The sequence below is a fragment of the Mustela putorius genome, unplaced genomic scaffold (genome assembly GCF_011764305.1).
Source record: "Mustela putorius furo isolate JIRA1106 unplaced genomic scaffold, ASM1176430v1.1 tig00000228_pilon_pilon_pilon, whole genome shotgun sequence".
NCBI lineage: Eukaryota > Metazoa > Chordata > Mammalia > Carnivora > Mustelidae > Mustela > Mustela putorius.
Genome location: NW_025421322.1, coordinates 5,005,905 through 5,030,439, shown reverse-complemented (window position 1 = coordinate 5,030,439; position 24,535 = coordinate 5,005,905). Strand labels below are relative to the sequence as shown.

At 35.9% G+C, this 24,535-nt stretch overlaps 1 protein-coding gene across 3 annotated transcripts in view; it reads left to right on the top strand.

Annotated features, from left to right (window-relative positions):
- Positions 1–24,303, top strand: part of RNF19A (ring finger protein 19A, RBR E3 ubiquitin protein ligase) — a 58,217-nt gene extending 33,914 nt beyond the window's left edge. For all 3 annotated transcript variants that reach the window (XM_004768894.3, XM_004768895.3, XM_045077991.1), the window contains 8 exons: positions 5,920–6,128; positions 10,259–10,403; positions 11,500–11,662; positions 15,868–15,982; positions 16,479–16,640; positions 19,482–19,695; positions 20,912–21,055; positions 22,105–24,303. In XM_004768894.3, the coding sequence (XP_004768951.2) occupies positions 5,920–6,128; positions 10,259–10,403; positions 11,500–11,662; positions 15,868–15,982; positions 16,479–16,640; positions 19,482–19,695; positions 20,912–21,055; positions 22,105–22,795 (1,843 nt within the window). In that variant the 3' untranslated portion in view covers positions 22,796–24,303. The remainder of the gene's footprint in view (positions 1–5,919; positions 6,129–10,258; positions 10,404–11,499; positions 11,663–15,867; positions 15,983–16,478; positions 16,641–19,481; positions 19,696–20,911; positions 21,056–22,104) is intronic.
- Positions 24,304–24,535: the final 232 nt, after the last annotated feature.

The window sequence follows — 24,535 nt, the reverse complement described above, 5'->3', positions numbered from 1 at the left end:
GAGATGGAAAGTAAGACTTGAGTTAAATAATCGTAGAAGGACAAGGAGCCATCTTTTAAACCAAGATTTGGATACTGTTCAAGCCAAAGATCTTAGGTTAACTAGTATTGTTCAGTTATTCCTGACATTCTGCTGAGGGTGTTCTTTTCCCATATAACACTTAATGCACCGGAACAGAGATACTCCTGACATTTTTCTTTAAAGGAAGCGTTTTTTTTTTTTTTTTTAAGATTTTATTTATTTATTTGACAGAGATCAAAGTAGGCAGAGAGGCAGGCAGAGAGAGAGGAAGGGAAGCAGGCTCCCTGCTGAGCAGAGAGCCCCATGCGGGGCTCCATCCCAGGACCCTGGGACCATGACCCAGGCCGCAGAGGCTTTAACCCACTGAGCCACCCAGGCGCCCCAAAGGAAGCATTTTATATTTAATTTAGTTTTACCATTTGCTTCAATGGAAAATAAGTTTGACTCCCACACAATGAAAATCATCAAGAGGCCTAACATTCTGTTTTCAATGTGTGAATGCTAGTTACATTTAATTCTTGCTATATTATAAAATATGCCTAACAAAGTTATTATTAAGATTGAATGTTTATGAAAATTTACATAGTAAGCACTCAATAACTGTTAATAAGAAAAAACTGTGATAGACTCAACTTTTGGTTATCAAAATATACATTCATGAAAAATAGTTAGGATTATTAAAGATAAACCTATTTTTCTTTATAACTTGTACAGATTGAATGGGACTTGAATGTTTAATTCTGGGGTAGGATCTCTCAGCTTTTCCTTTAAAAAGGAGATACTGGGAAGTAGCATAAACAAGTTTGAGGTACTTTATCTCTGATTCTCTCAGCTTTTCCTTTAAAAAGGAGATATTGGGAAGTAGCATAAACAAGTTTGAGGTACTTTATCTCTGATATTTGAGTACATAATGATGATGTCCCATGAATGAATTCTCTTTCCCTTTCCCCCGGCTTTCCCCCGTTCTTTCCACAACACACAGTTTTATTTAAAGATCACAGTCTTTTTTTTTTTTTTAAAGATTTTATTTATTTATTTCACAGAGATATTAGATTACAAGTAGGCAGAGCAGCAGACAGAGAGAGGGGGAAGCAGGCTTCCCGCTGAGCAGAGAGTCCAACGCGGGGCTCCATCCCAGGACCCTGGGATTGTGACCTGAGCCGAAGGCAGAGGCTTAACTCACTGAGCCACCCAGTTACCCCTAAATATCACAACTCTTTTTTATTATGATATCCTAATTTCTGAGATGCATCAGATCTACATTTATTTTCAACAGATGCCAAATGACCAGACAATTAATACTTCTCCGGGGCTAATTTCAAATATCATAATTAAGGTGTGATGAATTTATGGGATACAAAAGTAAATGTAAAATTTTATTTTAAAAAATAATCAAATTTTAAATACTTGACATCATGCACAAATGCTAGTCTACTTTTCAGCTCTTTAGTTTGCTCCAGATAATTATACTGCATATATTTTAAAAATCTAAATAGGTATTCACTATTTATAAACAGTTATTCTCAACAAGTTTAAGTCACTGTAGGGAATTTTTATCTTAAAGCAACTTATGATGCTGTTTTGAAGCTTGATTATTGAGATTAAAATGTTTTGAGACCTCAGTTTTCACACCATACCCTTTCATGTTTTCATGGATTACATACCAGATGTAGAAATTATCTTGTCATGAAAGTTTAAAATAGCAAAGCTGACATTCTGCTTTTAATTCTTGTCAAAATGTGAAGAATTCCCTAATAGGACTTTTTCTTAAAAGACCCATAGCTTGGGTGCCTGGGTGGCTCAGTCGTTGGGCATATGCCTTAGGCTCAGGTCATGATCCCAAGGTCCTGGGATTAAGCCCCACATTGAGCTCCCTGCTTCGTGGGAAGCCTCCTTCTTCCTCTCCCACTTCCCCTGCTTCTGTTCCCTCTCTTGTTGTGTCTCTGTCTGTCAAATAAAAATCTTAAAAAAAAAAAAAAAGACTCATAGCTTAAATCATTGATTAAAAATTACGTCAGTTCTTAAGTTTTGTTTAGTGATATGGTGGTATACTGAACGACCTGTAAAGGTTAGAATTATATAACCGTGCCTGGGTGGCTCAGTTGGTTAAGCTTCTGCCTTCAGCTCAGGTCATGATCTCAGGGTCCTGGTATAGAGCCCTGCATCGGGCTCCCAGGTTGGTGGAGAGCCTGTTTCCCCCTCTTCCTCTGCCTGCCTCTCTGCCTGCTTGTGATCTCTCTTTCTCTGCCAAATAAATAAAATCTTTTTTTAAAAAAAGAATTATGATATAACCTATTTCTGTTAATCTGCCTTGTGTATTTTTATATTTATTTACTCAGAAAGACTATATTCTTCCTAAATTTAGTTCTGGCACTCCAGTGTTCATATTAACTACAAATCTATATCCCTGTTTTAATGAATTAAAAGTTAAGTTTAGGGACGCCTGGGTGGCTCAGTTGGTTAAGCAGCTGCCTTCGGCTCGAGTCATGGTCCCAGCGTCCTGGGATCGAGTCCCACATCGGGCTCCTTGCTCAGCAGGGAGCCTGCTTCTCCCTCTGCCTCTGCCTGCCATTCTCTCTGCCTGTGCTTGCTCTCTCCCCACCCTCTCTCTCTGATAAATAAATAAAATTAAAAAAAAAAAAGTTAAGTTTATATCTAAACTTGGCTTTCACAGGTCTCACTAATAATTACTGTATTTTATTCTTAAACACAATGTGCATTCATACTTCTGTTGTCCAGTAAAATTTCACCAGATGAAGCAGTAAGATTTTTTATTCTGTATCTAGAATGCCTACCAATGTTTGTTTGTTTTGTTTTGTTTTTTAAGAATTATTTCAGAGAGTGAAAGAGCACAGGGGGGAGGGACAAAGGAAGGGGAGAGAGTCTCAAGCAGACTCCACACTGAGCCCAGAGCCCAGCAAGCCCAACACAGGGCTTGATTTCCCAACTCTGAGATCAAGATGTGAGCCAAAACCAAGCATCAGACACTTAACCAACTGCTCCATCCAGGCGCCTTCCATACATTATTTTTGTTGATATAGAAAGGATAATAACTGTGGATTCCATGGTCATTAATCAAGTACAGATGCAGAGGTACTGGAACTGTCATTGAAATGGTGAATTGCTTGTTTGGCATTCTAAAGATCAAGGCTAAAGCTAAAGTTGACTTTGGCTGAATGCTGAAGTATTTGAATCCTGTTTTATGTTTTGGGAAGACTTAGTTGTAGGGAGGCTATGTGATTTAATGAGACTATACAGATTATAAGTGGTGGAAATTGTATTTTGACCAGGTAACCTAAACTTCTCTTCTGCCTTATATATTGTGACTGACCTTAACAAACAGTTGGTCTTAGCGTCATCGTCCCTTGCACACACACAGATTTCCCCATGTCCCTCTCCTTCCCTCCTTCCTTCAAGAAAAGCTAGGATAGAAAAGAGTTACAGGGGCGCCTGGGTGGCTCAGTTGGTTAAGCAGCTGCCTTCGGCTCAGGTCATGATCCCAGGGTCCTGGGATCGAGTCCCACATCGGGCTCCTTGCTCGGCAGGGAGCCTGCTTCTCCCTCTGCCTCTGCCTGCCTCTTTGTCTGCCTGTGCTTGCTTGCTCTCTCTCCCTCTGTCTCTTACAAATAAATAAATAAAATCTTAAAAAAAAAAAAAAGAAAAGAGTTACAGAAGAGAGCATCATTTCCTTTTCAGTGAAATTACTATTTTAAAGACTGTTTAGCATTATAATTTGATAGAAAATAAAGTGTTGAGTCTTTGAGGACTTTTTTCTTTTTATGAGTAACTGCAATGAACTACTTTCCCTCAGGGAAAGTAAACTTGGCTAAATTACCCCATGTTGATAAATAAGTTGTCTTTAATTTAATCATGCTTGGACACATTTATGATTATGTTGGTAACTGGAGAATCGGTCTATCAAAAATAAAATGGAATTTAAGATGTAAAATTTAAGTTTAAAAAGATACTAAAGGAGCAACAGGTCCCAAAAGTGGAGGAACTTCCTGACTCTTAAAATTTTATCATTTTACACATTATCTGGAAATTTAATAAAAATATCAGTTATAGTTGCTATTTAAATTTTATTGCCAATAACAAGAGGAACCCTGAAAACTCCCTTAAATTTCCAGCCAAAAGGAAATATTTGCTATTTTAAAAAGCTCTTATACATAGATAAGACTTGTGTGTCTTTCAAAGAGAACCAGAACACCAGACATTTTTTATTTTAAGTTTTATTGAGATAATTGTAGATTCCTGTGTAGTTGTTAGAAATAATAAAGAGAAATCCTGATCCCAGGGGTGCCTGGGTGGCTCAGTGGGTTAAGCCTCTACCTTCGGTTCAGGGTCCTGGGATCGAGCCCCACATCGGACTCTCTTCTCAGTGGGGAGGCAGCTTCCCCCTCTCTCTCTCCTGCTGCCTCTCTGTCTACTTGTGATCTCTGTCAAAATAAATAAGTAAAATCTAAAAAAAAAGAAGGAGAAGAAATCCCATTCCTTCAGTTTGTCCCAGTGGTACCATTCTTCAGTGCTATAAAACAACATCACAAAACAAAACAGCAACAAAAAACATCACAAGCAGGATATTGGCATTGATATAATCTACCAATCTTGTTTAAATTTCCCCAGTTTTACTTGTGTGTGCATGTATATTTAGTTATATGCCATTTTATCACCTTACATAAGTGTATTCACCACCATGGGGGGGGTGAATATACCATGGTGGTATATACCATGGTGATGAACCTATTGTTCTTTTATAAATCCTCTGTCGCCTTCCCAACCACATCCCTAATCCCTGGCCACCTCTAATCTGTTTCCATTTCTAAAATTTTGTCATCTCAAAAATGGTCTATAAATGGAATCATAGAGTATATAACTTTTAAATTGACTTTTTTCACTCAGCATAATTCCTTAGAGATTTATCAGAGTGAAGTGTATTGGTAGTTTCTTTTTGTTGTTGAGTAGTATTCCATATATATGCACCATAGTTTAAACATTCACTAGTGAAAAAGACTTCTAGACTGTTTCTGATTTTTGGCTGTTACAAAAAAAGCTACTACAAGCATTTGTGTACATGTTTGTACGTAAGTTTTCATTACTCTGGGATAAATGCCCAAGTGTGCCCAGAATTTAAGTAAGAAATTATTGAAGTGCCAAAATACTAATACGGAGAATAGGTCTCAGGGCTAGTCATGAGTCTACTGTTTTCAGTTTTTTAATCTGAAGTGAAAAAACAAATTTTCTAATTGGGAAAATCGAGTTCACGTACTTTTTGGAGGAGATTGGCACCAAAGAGCACTTTTACTATGCATTTTAGAAACATTAATGTAAAAATTTATGCATAAATACAAGATAGTCACAAAATTTATGAATTATCAGAGTTTGCCATTAACTGATATAATGGTGTAGCTGATTCAGTCATCATCGCATTTTTAAATAGGTGATATTTTAATTTTCTGATTTTAAAAGTAGCAGGTAATTATAAAAATCAGAAATATGTAAGTATATAAAGAAGAGAACTAGAACTCTAGTACCAGCAAAACTACTGTTAAGATTTTTGGTATATTTCCTTCTGGTGTTTTCTGTGTGCATACAATACTAATTTAATATAATTTTTATAAAATTGGAATTATGCTAACTATACAGTTTGACATCTTAGATAAAATTGAAAGTTAAAAGTTAAATATTGAACTTTAAAAATGTTTTTAGCCATTTATATTTATTCATTTGTGAATTGTTCATTTTTCCCCATTTTTATGTTGATGAGATAGTGTTAGGGTTTATGACTTAATTTGCTCATGTATATATAAATAGAAAACTTTTTCAGTTGGATAATTGTTTTACTTAGTATCTCTTCTTTTATGTCCCATTTTAAATCATTTTTCTTATTCTTTGAAGATATGCTGTGATAGCATTTGGATGTGCTAGCTGTCCAAAATTAACTTGTGGGCGAGAAGGCTGTGGAACAGAGTTTTGCTACCACTGTAAACAAATCTGGCACCCCAATCAGACCTGTGATGCTGCTCGGCAAGAGAGAGCCCAGAGTTTACGTCTGAGAACTATACGTTCTTCATCCATTAGTTATAGTCAGGAGTCTGGAGCAGCAGGTATTTATGTCTAACTTTTTCTAATAAAATATTTGACACAAACAGCACTATAGTTATCTTAATAAAAAATGCAGTATTCAAATAGTTCTTGTTATTACCTTTCCTCCCTTCAGTTTTCAGAAATGTTCTTTGTGTTGTTAGTATTTCTGTTCCAGAAGCACTCATTCCTTACTGTGGGAAAAATGGTATTGAGGTTGGGAAGATTTTATTGTAAAAAGAGAAAAAAGGAAGTGCTGTGGTGATGTATATAACTGATAACTGAGGATGGTCTGAAACTGTTGTTCATAAAAGTATATTATGCAAAGCTTAGCAAAAGATGTTTAAAAATCATCTTTTATTTACAGATGTGTCATCTAATTCCAGGATGAAGGATTCAAAATCATACTTCATGGGACATTCAGAATTTTGTGTCTTTGGCTAGGAATTTTTAAATTACCTGGGGATCTATTTGAATAATGTATCCATCTCCTAAATCTCAAAAATTAAGAAAAATTATGATCTTAATGTTCTTCAGATAAAAATTGAAAAAATTAATATTTCCCATTTATAGATGTCATTGTTTATTGAACTTTCAGTCATTTTTAGAAAAATATTTTTCTCACTGATTATAAAATGGAAAAACTTGGAAAATACAGAAATTTGTCAAAATAATTTACATTCCTACTAGCACTGTGTTGAGTTAGTCGTGTACTTTATGCTGTTAAAGTCAAATTTAAAATTAAACTTTAAATTCAACATTTAATACTTTATACAGTGTACACAGATTTTCATGGTTGTTTGCTCATTGGCTTGTTTCTCTTTGCTTTCCTGAAGATTTGGGGTGGAATTCAAAGGTATTAATAATAATTTACAGGTATGGGCCCAGAAGTAATTCAAAGGAGACCTGATAAACCTAAACTGTATCCTCTAGGGTCAGCTGTAGACATGGAGTGATCCACTTGGAAATGATATCTCTCTTCTCTGTGTGTGGACATGGGTATTTATTGATTGGTTACAGGATGTACATATTGAGTTAAGAGCCTGGACTCTGGAATCAGTCTGTCTAGATTTGAATCCTAGCTTTTCCACTAATTCTGTGTGACCCAATCAAGTTTTCTCATCTGTAAAATGAAGACACTAATAATACTTATGTCTGTAAGGTTTAAACATTTCCTGACACAAAGTAGGTACTCTAGCTGTTTGAGGTAGAGAAACTAGAGAAACCAGTCATCTGTTAGAGATTTGCGTTTGTTATTAATTTTAAAATAAACATCATGATTTAGTCATGCAAATGAATGTTGATCTTTCTCACTGTATTCACTGTGAAAGATTTTATGGTTATTTCAGCAGTGCTACCCTGGAGTGCCTTATTGTTCATAACCTTTAGATCCCAGTACAGCCACTTAAATTACCTTCTTAATTTCAGTTTGATTTCTGGAAGTAACGAGAAGTTCTTTTGGAACTAAGTCTAACAACTAGAATAACCAAGTTGAATCACTGGTTTGGGGTGGATCCAAACTAAGATGTGACTGTATGATCATGAGAGTGATTTTTTTTTTATATTAAGTAGTTTTGAAAATAATTTGAAAGAAAAGCTTCCCAAGTGATTTGAGCCAAATAGTAGCATTGTTGGAACAAATATAACCTCCCAAGGTGATTATTTTAAAAACTTCTTTTGGAGTTTTTCCATGTTCAGAAACCCTTATAATTCTGAAAATTTAAAGTACATGCATTTTTACCTCCAGTGCTCTTAAAAAATCAAAGCTCTCAGGATAAATGTTCATATGATAGTTTCTTTTGACGAATCTATAAAAAACTTGAACTTAGCTACTCATTGACTTGTGGGGGAGAAAAAAGAAGAAAGGGCACTGCCATCTAAAATGGTTTTATTAATTCCATTATTCCAGATATCTTGATTTTTTTTTTGTCTCCTGTTACCATGATACATTGAAAAATTGGCTGCACTTTTAATAATTGCTTGACATAATGATAATTAATTGGCTCTTTCTGATCAGTCAGCTGAAGATAAATACGTATGCTTAATCATCTGGTACATTAAGTAATTTGTATTATGATAAAATTATCTTTAAACTGTTACAGTATTATATCTACATAAGACACTTTATTATAGCTACGAGGGAGTTTATGCACTTGGAGTTAGCATTTTACATGAATTATATATTTTTCATTTTTTTACTATATTTCTCCCTTTATTAAAAATATTTTTAATTGGCTTTCGAACCTCATCTGTGTCTCCTACTGCTACCACCCCAAGAGATAACCACTTTTAACACTTTGTTGTAAGTCCTTATAGGTAATCTGGTGGAGGTAGGAAAGTTCTTTGAACAAATTTTGAAAACTGTATATTGTTTTGTAACCTGTTGTGTTTATTTCCCTCTAACATGACAATAACCCACATTTTAACAGTAAATAGAAATGTAATGATTAAAAAAAAAAAACTTTGCCAAATGTACCTTAAATAGAAATGGGAAGCTTTTTTTTTTTTTTTTCTCAATATAAAGCTGCTATGGCTTAATTGATGTTCAGGGAAGGGGGCATCAGTTGACCAGCCAATCAGTAAAACAACTCTATTTAGGAGTTTTGCATTTGAGAATATTTTGAGAGAGATATATAATGTGCACAGTAAATTTCTAATTAAAGAGACAAAGACAAAACAGCCTTTTGTATGGATATATAATTACACAGTAGAAACATGCAGATACAGATCTATAAAGAGACATCAAAAATACATTGCTATGGCATTCGTTTCTAACATATAATCTTAGCATATTGAAAGGCTGTTTTGTGTTTTAGAACCATAAAAATGGGGATGTCACCTTTCATTTTGTTCTGAAGACTGCATTTATTACAGCGAAAGTCAAATCTTCTTACTCCCACCACTAATTAAGATAGTTACTAGTTGAGGAAACTCTGGAATGAGGAAGTTTATCAATTAACATACCACTTAAGCAGATAGTTTTAGCATTTCTTTAATTTGATGTACAGGCATTATATCTGCTGTAAAAGCCAGCTTTTTTAAATTCATGCTCCAATGTTAAAAAATTTTTAATGCAGACTTTTATGTTCTTTGGATCATTTAAATCGTGACATGAATATTTTTAATTTTTATATTCTAGTATTTATCATTTGTCTTGGTCTGGCTGCATAGAGTTATCAGTTTGCTCAAAATTGTTTGAAATTGTTAAAATACTAATTATGAGCATTGACCAGTTCTTAAGTTAAAAAACAGCTTTGGCCCTAAAAGAAGCACTAAAGAAACCCGAATTCACTGATAAAGCACAGGTAAATTTGACCATAAAACTTTTAGAAAGGAAAATATAATATAGTTTAATGCTTATCATGTAAGAAAATGGAACAAGTACTTGAATTCAGCAGCTAGTACTACACATACCTTTTCTTAACTGTGTGTAATTGGAAAATATAGCTGGCTACTAATAATAGTAAAATAATTTACTGGTTGCTATTAAGTAGATGCCAAGGTTCAAAGTAGTTTATAATATAACTCTTACTTTATGTCAGTGATTCCAAAAGTTACTGATTTTAACTTTAACCATTTGATTTTAACTTGGCACCTTTGTGCCTTATAACCATAGTATTTGACAGGGATACAGCAACAGCATTTGAATAAATGACTTTTAAAAAGACAAAGATAACTTCTGTAGTACAAAGAATATCTACACTTTAATAAAGCAGAGATGGTTAGAAAAATTCTAGAATATGAAGTGCCACTCAGAGAAGACAGCAGTGGGGTAGGAACAAATACAAACTTTATGTAGTTTGCTCTTTGCTTAGGGCTGTCCTTGGTTCTCCTTTTTCTTTTTATTATTTTGTTGCTCTTTGTTCTCATTGTTCTATTGTGTTTGAAAATGTTTACAGTTTGAAAATTTAATGTAAAACAAGTTCCTTTTCTCAGAAAGGAAGAAAAATTCTTTTAAAAAAAGTTAAATAGATATTCTCTGTAGCATTTCTTTTGAAAAAATAGTTTATGTACTAAAAAAAGCTGGACTAAAGCTATCAGTTAACAAACTATATATGTTAAGATTTTTTGGCATTGCTATAATTATCTATTAGAAATTGTTATTTTTGGACCAGTTTTATGTAATAAACAGGTCTCTCTGTTTTCCTAATAGCTGATGATATAAAGCCATGTCCACGATGTGCTGCTTATATAATAAAGATGAATGATGGGAGCTGTAATCACATGACATGTGCTGTCTGTGGTTGTGAGTTTTGTTGGTTATGTATGAAAGAAATCTCAGATTTACATTATCTAAGGTAAGTTTATAGACAGAGCCATTTAATTTATGTCCTATCATCCTAAATGTGCCCAATCTTGTCTGATATTGGAAGCTAAGCAGGGTTGGCTTGGTTAGTAGTTGGAGAGGGAGGGAGAAAGAGCTATTTATATCTAAATATTTTATATTGTAAGATAATTGCGAGACCGTATTATCTTAGGAATTTTTAAACTTGATGCTTATACTAAGAGGAATGTGTTTTATTCTAGTTGCATACATCAGGTAATGTGAGACATAAATTCATGATGTATCTTTGAGTGGAAAAAACATTTTTTAAACAAAAATAAAATTTTTATTTTCTTTAAAAAAATTTAAAAGGAGCCAAATAATTGTGCTAGCCACTTGGGATTAATTAGTCAAAATAAGAAGCATTAGATGTCTTCTTTTTTTGTTTGTTTTGTTAAACTAGAAGCTAGTATTTTAAATCTTTTTTTTTTTTTTTTTTTTTTTTTTTTATTTTTATTTGACAGAGAGAAATCACAAGTAGATGGAGAGGCAGGCAGAGAGAGAGAGGGGGGGAAGCAGGCTCCCTGCTGAGCAGAGAGCCCGATGCGGGACTCGATCCCAGGACCCTGAGATCATGACCTGAGCCGAAGGCAGCGGCTTAACCCACTGAGCCACCCAGGCGCCCCAGAAGCTAGTATTTTATATCCCCATATAATTACGCTAGGTTTTAACTATTTCCATTTAATTTTCTTAAATATAAATTCCCTCATTTAGTCCACAAAGTGAGTTTGATATAATCAGATAATTGTATGCCTAAAAATAAGGCTTTTTTTTTTTTTCATTAATGTTTTGCATTAATTTACTCTTCAGAAACTAACCTAACATTTTCAAGATAATGACTAGGGATAAATACTTAACCTGAATTCTGGTTGTCAGTTTTCCTTTGAAAATAACTGATGGTCATTCTTACATTGATTTTTTTTTTTTTTTTGGCTTTTTAGTGAACTCAGAATTTAAAAAACCTCATTTCTGAGTATGAGAATTCTTTTAAAGACATTGTTTTAATGTATTATAAGTCATTTGCTGATACTATGTTTTATAGCAGTTATAGTTACAATTTTTTCCCTTAGTCCATCAGGATGTACTTTTTGGGGGAAGAAACCTTGGAGCCGGAAGAAGAAGATATTGTGGCAGCTTGGAACACTTGTTGGTGCTCCTGTAGGAATTGCTTTAATAGCTGGCATTGCTATCCCTGCAATGATTATTGGCATTCCTGTGTATGTGGGCCGTAAGGTAAAATGCTTAATTCTGTATTAGTTCATTATCTTATTCTAAACCTTCAGGTTTAAGACTGATGATCTTAGGGGTTTGTTTTGTTTTGTTTTGTTTGTCTTGAAAGATCATTTTTCGTATCTCAGTATAAAACTATTTTATTTTTTCACAAGATAATAAATTTTCAGTGTTTGACAAACTTGTATGTACCCATAAAATGTAGAGTTGCTTTTTTTTTTTTTGGACAGACAGATTACAAGTAGGCAGAGAGGCAGGCAGAGAGAGAGAAGAAAGCAGGCTCCCCGTGGAGCAGAGAGCCGGTTGTGGGACTCGCTCCCAGGACCCTGGGATCATGACCTGAGCTGAAGGCAGAGGCTTTAATCCACTGAGCCACCCAGGTGCCCCAAAAGTAGAGTTGCTTCAAAATTACCTGAATCTGGGGTGCCTGGGTGGCTTAGTGGCTTAAGCCTCTGCCTTTGGCTCAGGTCATAATCTTGGGGTCCTGGAATCAAGCCCATATTGGGCTCTCTGTTCAGCAGGGAGCCTGCTTATCCCTCTATCTCTCTGCTGCTGCTATGCCTACTTGTGATCTCTCTCTGTCAAATCAATAAATAAAATTACTTGAATCTAAAAACTTCCGTACATTTCCTAACTTTAAAGTATTGAAGGACACCTGCTATTTTTCTCATGGATATATCCTTTTAAAGTTAAGTCTATAACAATTTAATAGCTAAATAACACATGCCCTAAAGGCAAAGAATAATTAGCCAGTTCCTGAATTATTTTGAACTTCAGTTCAAAGGTTTTATTTTCTTAGATTACTGCTATTTGTAAATATGCTGTTCTGTAGATTATAACTGTCTTGTGTAAGTCCAGACACCAGTAATTACCACTGGCCTATGAGTGATGAATTATACTTCATTAGCCAGGCAATAATTCTTTTTTGAAAGGTTAAAGGGATAATTTATGAAGTGGCTAAGAAGTCTGCTGCTGTCTACATTAATGGAATCTCAGAATTGAGAAGGTACTTTAGAAATTATCTAAGGGGTGGCTGGGTGGCTCAGTTGGTTGGGCATCCAACTCTTAGTTTTGGTTCAGGTCATGATCTCATGAGTCCTCAGAGCCAGCAGCAGACTCCAAACTCAGTGGGGAATCTGCTCGATTCTCTCCCTCTGCCTCTCCCCCAACTCACACCGTGCACTCTCTCACTCTCTCTAAAATAAATCTTCAAAAAAAAGAAACTGTCTAATCATAACCTTGCACTCAAGCAGAATAAAGTATAGGAATTAGAAGAAATAACATGTGGTGAACCCTTACTGTGGGGTAGTTGTTTTAATTTGACTCATTTTAACCTTAAAGAAATTTATGTATTTGAATATTGAGGTTTAGGAAAGTTTATGTAGTTTTAAGTTACACAGAAAGAAACAGAGCTAGGATTTAAACCTAGATACACACATTCTTTATGTAAGATCCCTGATCGGTTTCTCTAGCCATTTGGGCACTTCAGTGTTGGGGACATCACCAACTCCTGCAGTGGCCCATTCTGTTGCCAGCTGTCTGTAGTTGTTAGGTTGAGTCAGAATCTGCTTTCCTTTTAATTGTTTCGTTAAATTCTGGTTATGACTTTTGGAACTAAACTCAAGAGGAGGCTGATCCTCTTCCATATTCAATATATGTTGAATTTTTGAATTTTTTGAATATTTTTAAATATTCAACATATATTACTTTATAATCAGAAAAATCACAATATATACTATTTTTGAAAAATTACCAAAGATAAATAAACATGGATACTTATGAGCCAATTTTTTATTTCAGAAGGTTTTAATTAATTAAATTTGTTTAACGTCCCCAACACAGTAGCTGATTAAACTTTTATGTAGTTATCCAAAGCAAGGCTTTGCTAAAAACAAAACTGTTTATTCAGATACTTAGAAGTAGAAGAGAAGAAGAGACTGTTGTACTGCACACACCTACAAATAATTTATAGAGGAGAGATTATATACCTCATTGTTCATGTCTGGGGAGCAGTTAAAAGGTTAAAAGTCTCCTTTTTTCAGACATATACCCAGAGGGTTGGCAGTTGATAAATTAGTTTTCCATTGAAACAATGTTCTCTATGGTGTTTAGGGTTATAGACCAGCCCAGGAAAACCTGTTAAGCTGATAAAGTACCTAAAAGCTTAGTCTTTATTTATAGTAACAAATAGAAATGTTGCACAAAACAGTAGAGCAGAAAGAAATTAAGCTGAACCAGGAATAGAATATTGTGATCACTGTAATTAAAAATTGGTGCTTAAGGATGCAAAATTTTCTGAAGATTCCTGTCTAGTCTGTCAGTTTTTTAGCTCTGGCTTTTCTCTGCTTCATTCCTGAGTTTTTCAGGAATGGTAATGAGGAGAGGAACAAGAATTAGCTGCAGTGCTGAAAGATAATGAAAGATGCCTTGGGAGGCTCTGCCATCTCTGCCTGCGTAGACTATTTAGGGAGGTAGAGAGGCTCATTCCCTAGGGACATATAGTCAATGCTGGCAGGACACTGACTAGGAAAGATGAATGCTTCTTGTCCCATGCATGCTTCACCTACCTCTCCACCCCAGTTTTGTCACTGTTTCGTATATGCCACAAGACTCATTGTACTTCATAGCCTTCAAGATAACCACATAATAATAATAATAATTTTATTAAACCTCACCTGTAACACTGTTCATAAGTCAAGTATTTATTTTAAAGACTACCCTTACAGTTTTTTGTTTTTTTTTTAAAAGATTTTATTTATTTATTTGACAGAGAGAGATCACAAGTAGGCAGAGAGGCAGGCAGAGAGAGAGGAGGAAGCAGGTTCCCTGCTGAGCAGAGAGCCCGATGTGGGACTCGATCCCAGGACCCTGAGATCATGACCTGAGCCGAAGGCAGTGGCTTAACACACTGAGCCACCCAGGCGCCCCATAAAGACTACCCTTACAGTTTTGAGGGCTGTTTTGAATATGTCTTGAAACAGAAGGGAAATGTACTTTATGAGCTTTAGCCATGAGACCAAAGATACTGGGCTGTTTCTTGAAGTTGATCTGTTTCACAAGCCACTTTCAATGTGGTATTAAATTCTGTTTATTAACACCTCTACTATACAAAGTTGCTAAGTAGATCTAGTTCCTATCCTCTGGCCGCATTCTTCTCTTTTATTCCCTCTTAGTACCTTTGACTTTGAGCTGTAAATGAGACCCCAGGATTCTGAGTCATTTGATGATAATTTTCTTTATAAAAAGGGATCCAAGAAAAAATAAACTTATTTATGATGTTTGCTTATTAGTACTGCTTGTTAAGGTCTATTTAAAAAAAAAAAAAGTGTGGTAGTCTCCCCTAGAAGCCAACTTTTACCATTTTGGGATGTTTGCTTATTTACTTATTTATTTTAATGATTTTATTTAGCTGAGAGAGACAGAAAGTACAGACGGGCAGGAGAAGGGAGCACAGAGGGGAAAAGAGGGAGGAGCAGGTTCCCCACTGAGCAAGGAGCCCAGTTCAGGACTCAAACCCAGGACCCTGAGACCATGACCTGAGCCAAATGGAGAGGCTTAACCAACTGAGCCACCCAGGTACCATAAGGGATGCTTATTTAGAAAGAAACCTGTGGAATGCTAAATTTCTTAGAAGTAATCCTATTAGTCAAACATCCAGTCCATAACTATGTTAAAAATAATATTCTTTTTTTTTAAAGATTTTATTTATTTGTTGGGGGGGGGGGGGAGAACACAAGCAGGCAGAGTGGCAGGCAGAGGCAGAGAGAGAAGCAGGCTCCCCACTGAGCAAGGAGCCTGATGTGGGACTCGAGCCCAGGACCCTGGGATCATGACCTGAGCCAAACGCACCAGCTTAACCAACTGAGCCACCCAGGCATCCCTAAAAATAATATTCTTAATTCCTTCTTTGCTCAAAACATGATTTTATTATTCCTGAATAAAATTATACATCTACTCAAAACTGTCTTTTAAAAGCAAACACAAAGTAAAATCTATTAAATCACTGTCTTATTTAAGCAAATTATTAATAAGGACTAAATTATGGGTAAAAATATGGTTTAAGAACAATAAAACAATCATCTTGAATTAGGACACTCGAATGAAATAAAAAATCACTTTACCAGCAACTGTAGGTCTGTTTCCTTTAAATTAAATATGTAATGTGTTTTTTCTTTAAACCCCCACCCCATTTTTATTTTTAATTCAAGATTCACAATCGATATGAAGGCAAAGACGTTTCAAAGCACAAACGGAATTTGGCTATAACAGGTGGTGTGACATTGTCTGTAATAGTATCTCCAGTTGTAGCTGCAGTAACTGTAGGTAAGAAAATGCTTAAAAATACTGATCACCTCAGATTTTGTAGAATTTAAGTTTTGTGGAAGGATTTAAGACAGATCATTATATTGTGGATGATAAGAGAGTTACTTTTTTATTTATTTAAGGACAATTTAAGCAGAGCCTACAGAAAGCCTCTCATTGAGTAACTATATTGGTTAAAAGCACTATAGACTGAAGAGCCTAGGATTAGGATATTGGTAAATTCTTACTGACTGATACCCACCCTCACCTCATATGGTTTAGAGCCTTGTGACTTAAAAACAAAAAGGTTTACATCTTTTTTTCTCATGTGTGTCACCGGAAAGTTTAGAAGTTTTGAATTTGTTTGTGTCCCTTAACAGGTAAATCTTCTTTGGGCAAGGGTTGGAGAACAGTAGCACTTTTCTCCTATACAGTTTCTTTTGAAAAGGCTTTCTAAGAACTCATGTTTCAGTGATTTATTTTTTAACTTATAATGACTAATTTAATTCCTCTTTAGGTATTGGTGTTCCTATTATGTTAGCCTATGTCTATGGCGTTGTTCCAATCTCTCTCTGTCGAAGTGGAGGTTGTGGAGTCTCAGCAGGCAATGGAAAAGGAGTTAGGATTGAATTTGATGACGAAAACGATATAAATGTTGGTGGAACTAATACAGCTGTAGGTAAGTTTTTTAAGCAAAGGAAGAAGATACACTTATTAATAGTTTAAGTTGGAGAAATAGATAACATGCAAATTAGAATTTCCATTGCCCACCTTTTGCTAGGCCAAATAGCATTCATCCTGATGTACATCAGTGAAATGAACTGCCCAGGAAAGGTGAATGGATGAAAGGGGGTGAAAGAGTTCTGGATAATCCACACTAGAAATGTGATGTTTTAGAAACATCCAGACTTTCATCCTAAGTTTTGCCTTAAACGAAACAAATTGGTAAGAACAAGATACGAAGAGAAAGGTAGTTCATAAAAGAAGAAATACAGATGGCCAGTGATTAGAGAGTATCTTTAACCCAGGGTTATTCAGAGAAATATGAATTAGAACAATACCTGTAGGATGAAAAGGCCCTCATAAAAATTTATTATAGAAATTTGTCTTTAGGAAGTAATCAGGCAGATGTGCAAAGATAATGACCACTTTCTTACCTCCCATTCTCTCTTGAACCCACTCTAATCAGTTTTGGTCCCTGCCACTCTAAGATTTTATCTCTACCACACCACCAAAGCAGAGCCATGAGTGACCTCCATCTTACCAGATATAATGGTCAACTCTTGATTTTCATTTTAATATAACAATTCAATGAAAAGAAAAAAATAATAATACAACAATTTGCCTGACATAGTAGACCATGCCCTCCTTCTTGAAACATTTTCTTGTCTTTCACCTGAGAAACCATTTCTCATCTCATTGTATTTCCTAGCCATTTGTTCTCAGTCTTCATCTATACTCATTCCCTGGGTCATCTCTTAATATGGGTTGTATTAAATAATATGTAGGCTGACCACTCATAAATTTGTATCTAGGCTAGAACTTTCCTCTGCACTTCAGTTTTGTACATCTAACTCTCCTCGTTAATCTACACTTAAATGTCTGACAAGAATTTCAAGTTGTCTGTAACCATACTCTTCACTCTAAAACCTGTTCTCTCCAGTCATCATCCTTACCTCATCAGGTAGCCTCTCCATTCTAACTTGTTGGTTGGACCAAAAACCTTCACTTACAGTGATTCCCCCTTTTCTGTTCTTAGCTTCCATCTGATCTGACAGCTAATTCTGGTGCTTCCTTTAGTATTTAGCCATAATCCAACCATTTCTCACCCTCCACTGTTCCGTTAGTTCAAGCTACTGTCCTTTTTCTTGCACTATTGTAATAGGCTCTTTAGATGATCCATCAACTTCTCATCTACTGCTTACTATTCCACAGGGTATGTAGTAATACTTCTTCTTCTTCTTCTTCTTCTTTTTTTTTTTTTTTAAGATTCATTTATTTCTTTGAAAGAGAAAGACACAACGAGAGAGGGAACACAAGCAGGGGAGAGGGACAGGGAGAAGCAGGCCCTCCGCTGAGCGGGGAGCCTGATGCAGGGCTTGATTCCAGGACCCAGGGATCATGATCTGAGCTAAAGGCAGATGCTTAATGACTGAGCCACCCAGGCGCCCCCGTAGTGATACTTCTGAAACATAAATCAGATCGGTTCTTATGCATAGAACACTCCTTGTGCTTCCAGCTGTACTGAAGGAAAACCCACAATCCTTATCTTAGCCCATACTGCCCCACATGATCTGTCCTGGGCTGCATCTCTCTCATCTCTTTTTACTCTCCTATTTAATACCACCCCTCTGTGATGTTTTGAGGACGCCAAGTACACTTTTACTTCTAGGCTTTTGAACTTGCAGTTCCCTCTGCCTGGAATAGTCTTCCTTCTGATAATTTTATGGAATACGGTGGTATCAGATCTTGTAATAGCTTGCAATAGTAGACAATTGGATCTGAAGAACATACCTAGAAATCAACTTTTGGCCCAATTTTATTGACCTGAAGAATAATAAGCTCTTTAAATGAAACCCTTATTGAAAACTCACATATTCCTCCAGAGTCAGCTAAATCTTCCAGCTGTCAGATTTTTTAAAGAATTCCTAAATCTTGAAGTGGTGACCACTTTTTTTGAGAATTTCAAGCCAATTTATTTTAGATTGAAGGTAAAAAGTTTGATTCCTTAAAAGCACTTATCACAGTCGGTAATAACTTGTTTCTTTGTTTACTTGGTTTCTTAGGGGTGAAGGCTATACCTGTATTCTTTGTTACTGTATTTTTAAAACCTGGAATATAGGGACGCCTGGGTGGCTCAGTGCTTTAAGCATCTGCCATTGGCTCAGGCCATGATCCCGGAGTCCTGGGATTGAGCCCTGCGTCGGGCTCCTGCTCAGCAGGGAACCTACTTCTCCCTCTGCCTGAGGCTTTCCTTGCTTGAGCTCTCTCTCTCTGACAAATAAATAAATACAATCTTTAAAAAAAAAAAAACCTGGAACATAGTAGGCACTTGATTTCATCATCTTTATTTAGCATATAAAAATCCTAATACCTTTACTCTTAATAAAAGGAGGAAACCACTTCTCTCCTCCTATTTCTTCTTGGTCCTCATTTCTTTTCTTCTTAATATGAATATAGTTGACACACAATGTTACCTTAATTTCAGTTGTTCAACATATGATTCAGCAAGTTCCTACATTATGATATGTTCACCACAAGTGTAACTACCATCTCACCATACAATGCTATTACAGTAAAAAATGTTGTGACCATTTAATACTGAGAGCCAGTCCCAAATCCAATATTACACTCAGAGATAGTTCCTTTTCCTCTTACCCCATAGTTATGTGTTCCTAGTCCCAGATGTCTTTTCTGTTCCTGTGCATGTTGTATAATAAAATGTCCTATCTGAAATCATGGAGGAATTCGAGAATTAATAATCTTTCTTATTTAATTTCTTTGAAATATTTGCATTTAGACACAACTTCAGTAGCAGAAGCAAGACACAACCCTAGCATAGGGGAGGGAAGTGTTGGTGGTCTGACTGGCAGTTTGAGCGCAAGTGGAAGCCACATGGATCGCATAGGAGCCATTCGAGACAACCTGAGTGAGACGGCTAGTACCATGGCCCTAGCCGGAGCCAGTATAACGGGGAGTCTGTCAGGAAGCGCCATGGTGAACTGTTTTAACAGGTAAGAGAAATGTGCTCTGTTTTCTTTTTGCCTTCTGTTAACTACAAATTATTAGATGAGAATTTTAAAGATTATTATAATTGTGTAATCATTATGATTACATACAGTCCTGTGTCGGGGCTGAAAACAGTAATGTTAGCAATGAAATTTAGTGGTAAACAGTGAAATGTTTACTTGTTTGAATTTTCTGTTGTAGTATTATATACCCATGGTGTGGTAAAAACCAAGTCTAAGGCACGGCATTCTGCTAATTTCTTCACTGCATTTGTCAGATTTGATGTTATGCATCAGTGCTGGAGCTGCTTTGGTGTACGTGGTAAAGGCAGTGCTGAAGTCTGGAACCTCACGTCTGGAGGTGGCCACAGCTAGATGTTAGAAAAGGGGACACTGGCTGAGGCCTGGGGGGAGCAGATGGAGTCAGGATGTGTGGGAGTGCATGAGCTGAGGCCAGGGTAGTCTAGTCCTCCGGAAACCTTGTATGTGTTAGCACTTACTTCATTCTCACCAAGTCTCGTACCAGCAGCCATATCAATAAATAGAAGAAATCAAAGCATTTTTGTCTTCCTTTGTTTCTTCTCTAATTCTCTATTCTTTATTTCTGTTTATGAGCTTTGTTGTTGTTTTTAACATAGGAGAGTGTGCATGAATTAAAAGATAAGTTGGTTATATTTATCTTATTTTTAGGTAGTTTACTTTTATTTATTATTTGTTTTTAGGTAGCTTGTTTTGATGCTTTTTTCTTTTTTGCTTTTATGCTTTTAAACACAAATTCTCTTATAGTAGTGTTTATTATGTCTTTTTTAAAGAATTGGGTATTAAATTTAGAGGGTCAGTTTTAATATGTAGAGGCTTGGGATGTTTTGATCCACTCATCTGTCATGTACACTGGTTTTTAATATATTCAGATTTTGTTTCACACTCAGACATGGCTAGCATATTTAATTAAAATCTTTTATGTCCTTTTTGTGTTACTCTTTTACTACCTTATTTGGCAGACAGCTAATTTTTCCTGTTTTATTTGGATGGCTGGCACTGTTTAGCTTGCTGCAGTAGAATTTGAGTAATCAAATAAAATGAAATTTTTAAAATGCTGACAGCTATTTCTAAAATAGTTTCTTGTTACTAGGGGTGTTAACTGAATTATATAACTGCTATATATTATAGTAGTCTGATATTATATGTAATTTCAGTTTTTATCTGCTCCCTGCTCTTTAAGGTTGGAAGTACAAGCAGATGTACAGAAAGAACGGTACAGTCTAAGTGGAGAATCTGGCACAGTCAGCTTGGGAACAGTTAGTGATAATGCCAGCACCAAAGCAATGGCAGGATCTATTCTGAATTCCTACATCCCATTGGACAAGTAAGGAAAGAACTGTTAAACAGTTCAAGTATTTTTTTATTTTTTGTTGTTGTTTTTTATTTTTTTTAAAGATTTTATTTATTTATTTTAGAGGGAGAAAGAGAATCCCAAGCTGACTCCGCACTTAGCGCAGAGCCCCCTCACAGGACTTGATCCCAAGACCCTGAGATCATGACCTGAGATGAAATCAAGAGTTGGACAATTAACTGACTGAGCCACTGAGGTGCTCCTTAAAATTAATTTTAAAATAATTATTCCTATCATTAAGCAAAATTATAATAAATAATGGTTACCAACTATTAGGTTCTCCAGGGAAAAAAAATGATGAGATGTCCAGAGTAGGCAAATTCAGAGACAGGAAGTAGATTAGTGGTTACCACAGACTGGGGGCAGGAAAGGGTGGCAACAGACTGCTAGCGGATATAGGGTTTCTTTTGGGAATGATGAAGATGTTCTGCAGTTAGTTGCTAGTGACACTTGCACAACTCTGAATATACTATTTAAAAAAATAGAATTGTGCACTTTAAACAGGTGAATTTTGTGATATATATGTATTTCAATAAAGCTGTTCTGAAAAAAAAAAGTGGAGAGGGTAACATAGTACCTGGAACAGATAAGCAATCATTGTAGCTACTTCTGTTTTTTTACATTGAAACATTATTATAAATACTGTCCTTAGGGTGCCTGGGTGGTTCAGTCAGTTAAGCATCTGCCTTTGGCTCAGGTCATGATCCCGGGTCCTGAATTGAGCCTTTTAGGCGCCCTGCTCAGTGGGGAGCCTACTTCTCCTTCTCCCTCTGCTGCTCCCCCTGCTTGTGTGCGCACGTGCTCGCGCGTGCTCGCTCGTGCGCTCTGTCAAATAAATAAAATCTTTAAAAAGTCCTCTTATTTCAAGTAATATTTTAATAGAGCATATCCTGCATTAATTTGTTTTGATGGTTTTTATGTAGTCTTTGAATTTTTCACACAGAAGTCCCTCTCCCTTTGCTTTTACGTCAATAAAAAAGGAAGTTAGAAATCTATTTATATTTGTTACTCTTATGTTCCAGAGAAGGCAACAGTATGGAGGTGCAAGTAGATATTGAATCAAAGCCATCCAAATTCAGGCACAACAGTGGAAGCAGCAGTGTGGAGGATGGCAGTGCCACCCGAAGTCATGCTGGGGCTTCATCCAGCGGCTTGCCTGAAGGTAAATCTGGTGCCACCAAGTGGTCCAAAGAAGCAACAGCAGGGAAGAAAGCAAAAGGTGGTAAATTGAGGAAAAAGAGTAACATGAAGATAAACGAGACCAGAGAGGACATGGATGCACAGTTGCTAGAACAACAAAGCACGAACTCAAGTGAATTTGAGGCTCCATCCCTCAGTGACAGTATGCCATCTGTAGCAGATTCCCACTCCAGTCATTTTTCTGAATTTAGTTGTTCTGACCTAGAAAGCATGAAAACTTCTTGTAGTCATGGTTCCAATGATTATCATGCCCGCTTTGCTACTGTTAACATTCTTCCTGAGGTAGAAAACGATCGTCTGGAAAATTCCCCACATCAGTGTAGCATTTCTTTGCTTACCAAAACTGCTTCATGTTCAGAAGTTCCACAGTTGAATCATATTGCTGAAGAACATGGTAACAATGGAGTAAAACCCAGTGTTGATTTATATTTTGGTGATGCGCTAAAAGAAACAAATAACAACCACTCACATCAGACAATGGAATTAAAAGTTGCAATTCAGACTGAAATTTAGGCCTATAAATGCTGCAGATTAATTACAGCTGAACAACCTTGTTTGGAGCTGGTTGAACTACATGTGACTACTTTAAGTTTCAAGTTACCAGCAAATGCCCGGTTACATAATCTAATGCAGATACATTTTCTGTGTTGAGCAGAGCATTGTGTTTCATGTGGATCTTAATTACCAAACTATGAAATGAAGGCTTTAAAAGTGCATTATTGTAAGGACAATAGTTCTTAAGAGAAGTATGTTTTGTGTGTTTGCCACAAAACATTGCTTGAAGCACATACTTGTGTATTTAGATAGGACTTTGGCTTAATTTATAATCAATATAAAATACTAATACAGTTAGAAACATTCTTATGAAGAAAACTTGAGGCTTAGGGGTAAGTGGTTAGTGACATTTTATTGAAACCACTAAGGGATATTGTTTAAAGAACCTTGCAGGTTACTCTCAGTATATGATACTCTTTGTAACATTTCTGTTCATAACTGGGCATAAATTTCATTTTTTTCTTCATATGCAATGTGGAATTGTAAAGCTTAATGCAGCCCATTTGCTACCATTTGGATACTTAGACACTTTGAGCAAGATAGTGGCAGTTTTTGCACAACTTTGAAATAGAAATACCTGGTACTCTATATATCTTGTATATTGTTGATGCCATCTTAAAAGCAAAATGTAAAGGTAGGTAATTAAGTGTACTGACAGCACCAAATAAGGTACATAAAACTACAAAATAAAATTCCATTAGTTTGTAAGTATTATTAAAAAAAAAAGTCACCTTCCACCAAGGGGAAGTTTGCACCCCATTGATTCTTGGTGCCTTTGGAATAGACTGGATTTTAAGGGCCTAGTTGTTTGAGGATTTTGCTGTCTTGTTTTCCATTAGTCCTCTCTAGCCACGTTGGATTATATAGACAAATACAAGATAGATAAACATAAATATGAATAATAATAACAATGCTGAAAAAGTATTAGCCTACCAAAGACACACTCAGGCTTTAGTGAATACATAACCTCAGTTTTAACACACGCGTATCTTCTCCAATCATGAAATCAAAGCATGGTGCAGAGTTTGTACCAAGTGCTAAGGAGGGATCCACGTATGGCTGGCTTTATTTTCCTTTGCTTTTGTTTATGGAAGGTGTTCAGCTGACATAAACAGAAGTTGACCCAAATAACTGCCTATACTGTTAATTTCCTGTATAATTCACTTAAATAAAACAGGTTAACCTCAAAGATAGCATTTGAAATGTTCCATCTTACGTGTTTCTGTTAAGTATTACCATTATGGTGCTACTGAGCGTTTTCTTTTGATAAAAAGAAAAATGCCATGGGCTGCAGTCTTCTTCCACCACCTTTTCTCACCAGATCCATTAATATGCTTATAACACTAGTGCCAGTTATTTTATTTGATAATGCTTATTATGGAATTTGTATATTTGTTTGCATTCCAGTTTTGTTCAATAGTGAGTGTGTAAACTGCATACATTAAATAAATGTAAATACTAATGTATTGCTGCCTTATGGTTTGTGTGCAGGTATTTTTATAAGAATAAGAATTCTCATTTGTCACATTGTAGTTACTTAACAAATTTTGCTAGCCATTGAGATGATTCTGTATACTGGTCTCAGCCCAAAAGGAAGCATTTGCTGAACTTCCTCAGCAAACAGTGTTGACACACAGTGAATCCTTTCTTCATGTTTAATACCTGCCTTTCTTCCAGAAATAAGCTGCTTTATTCACC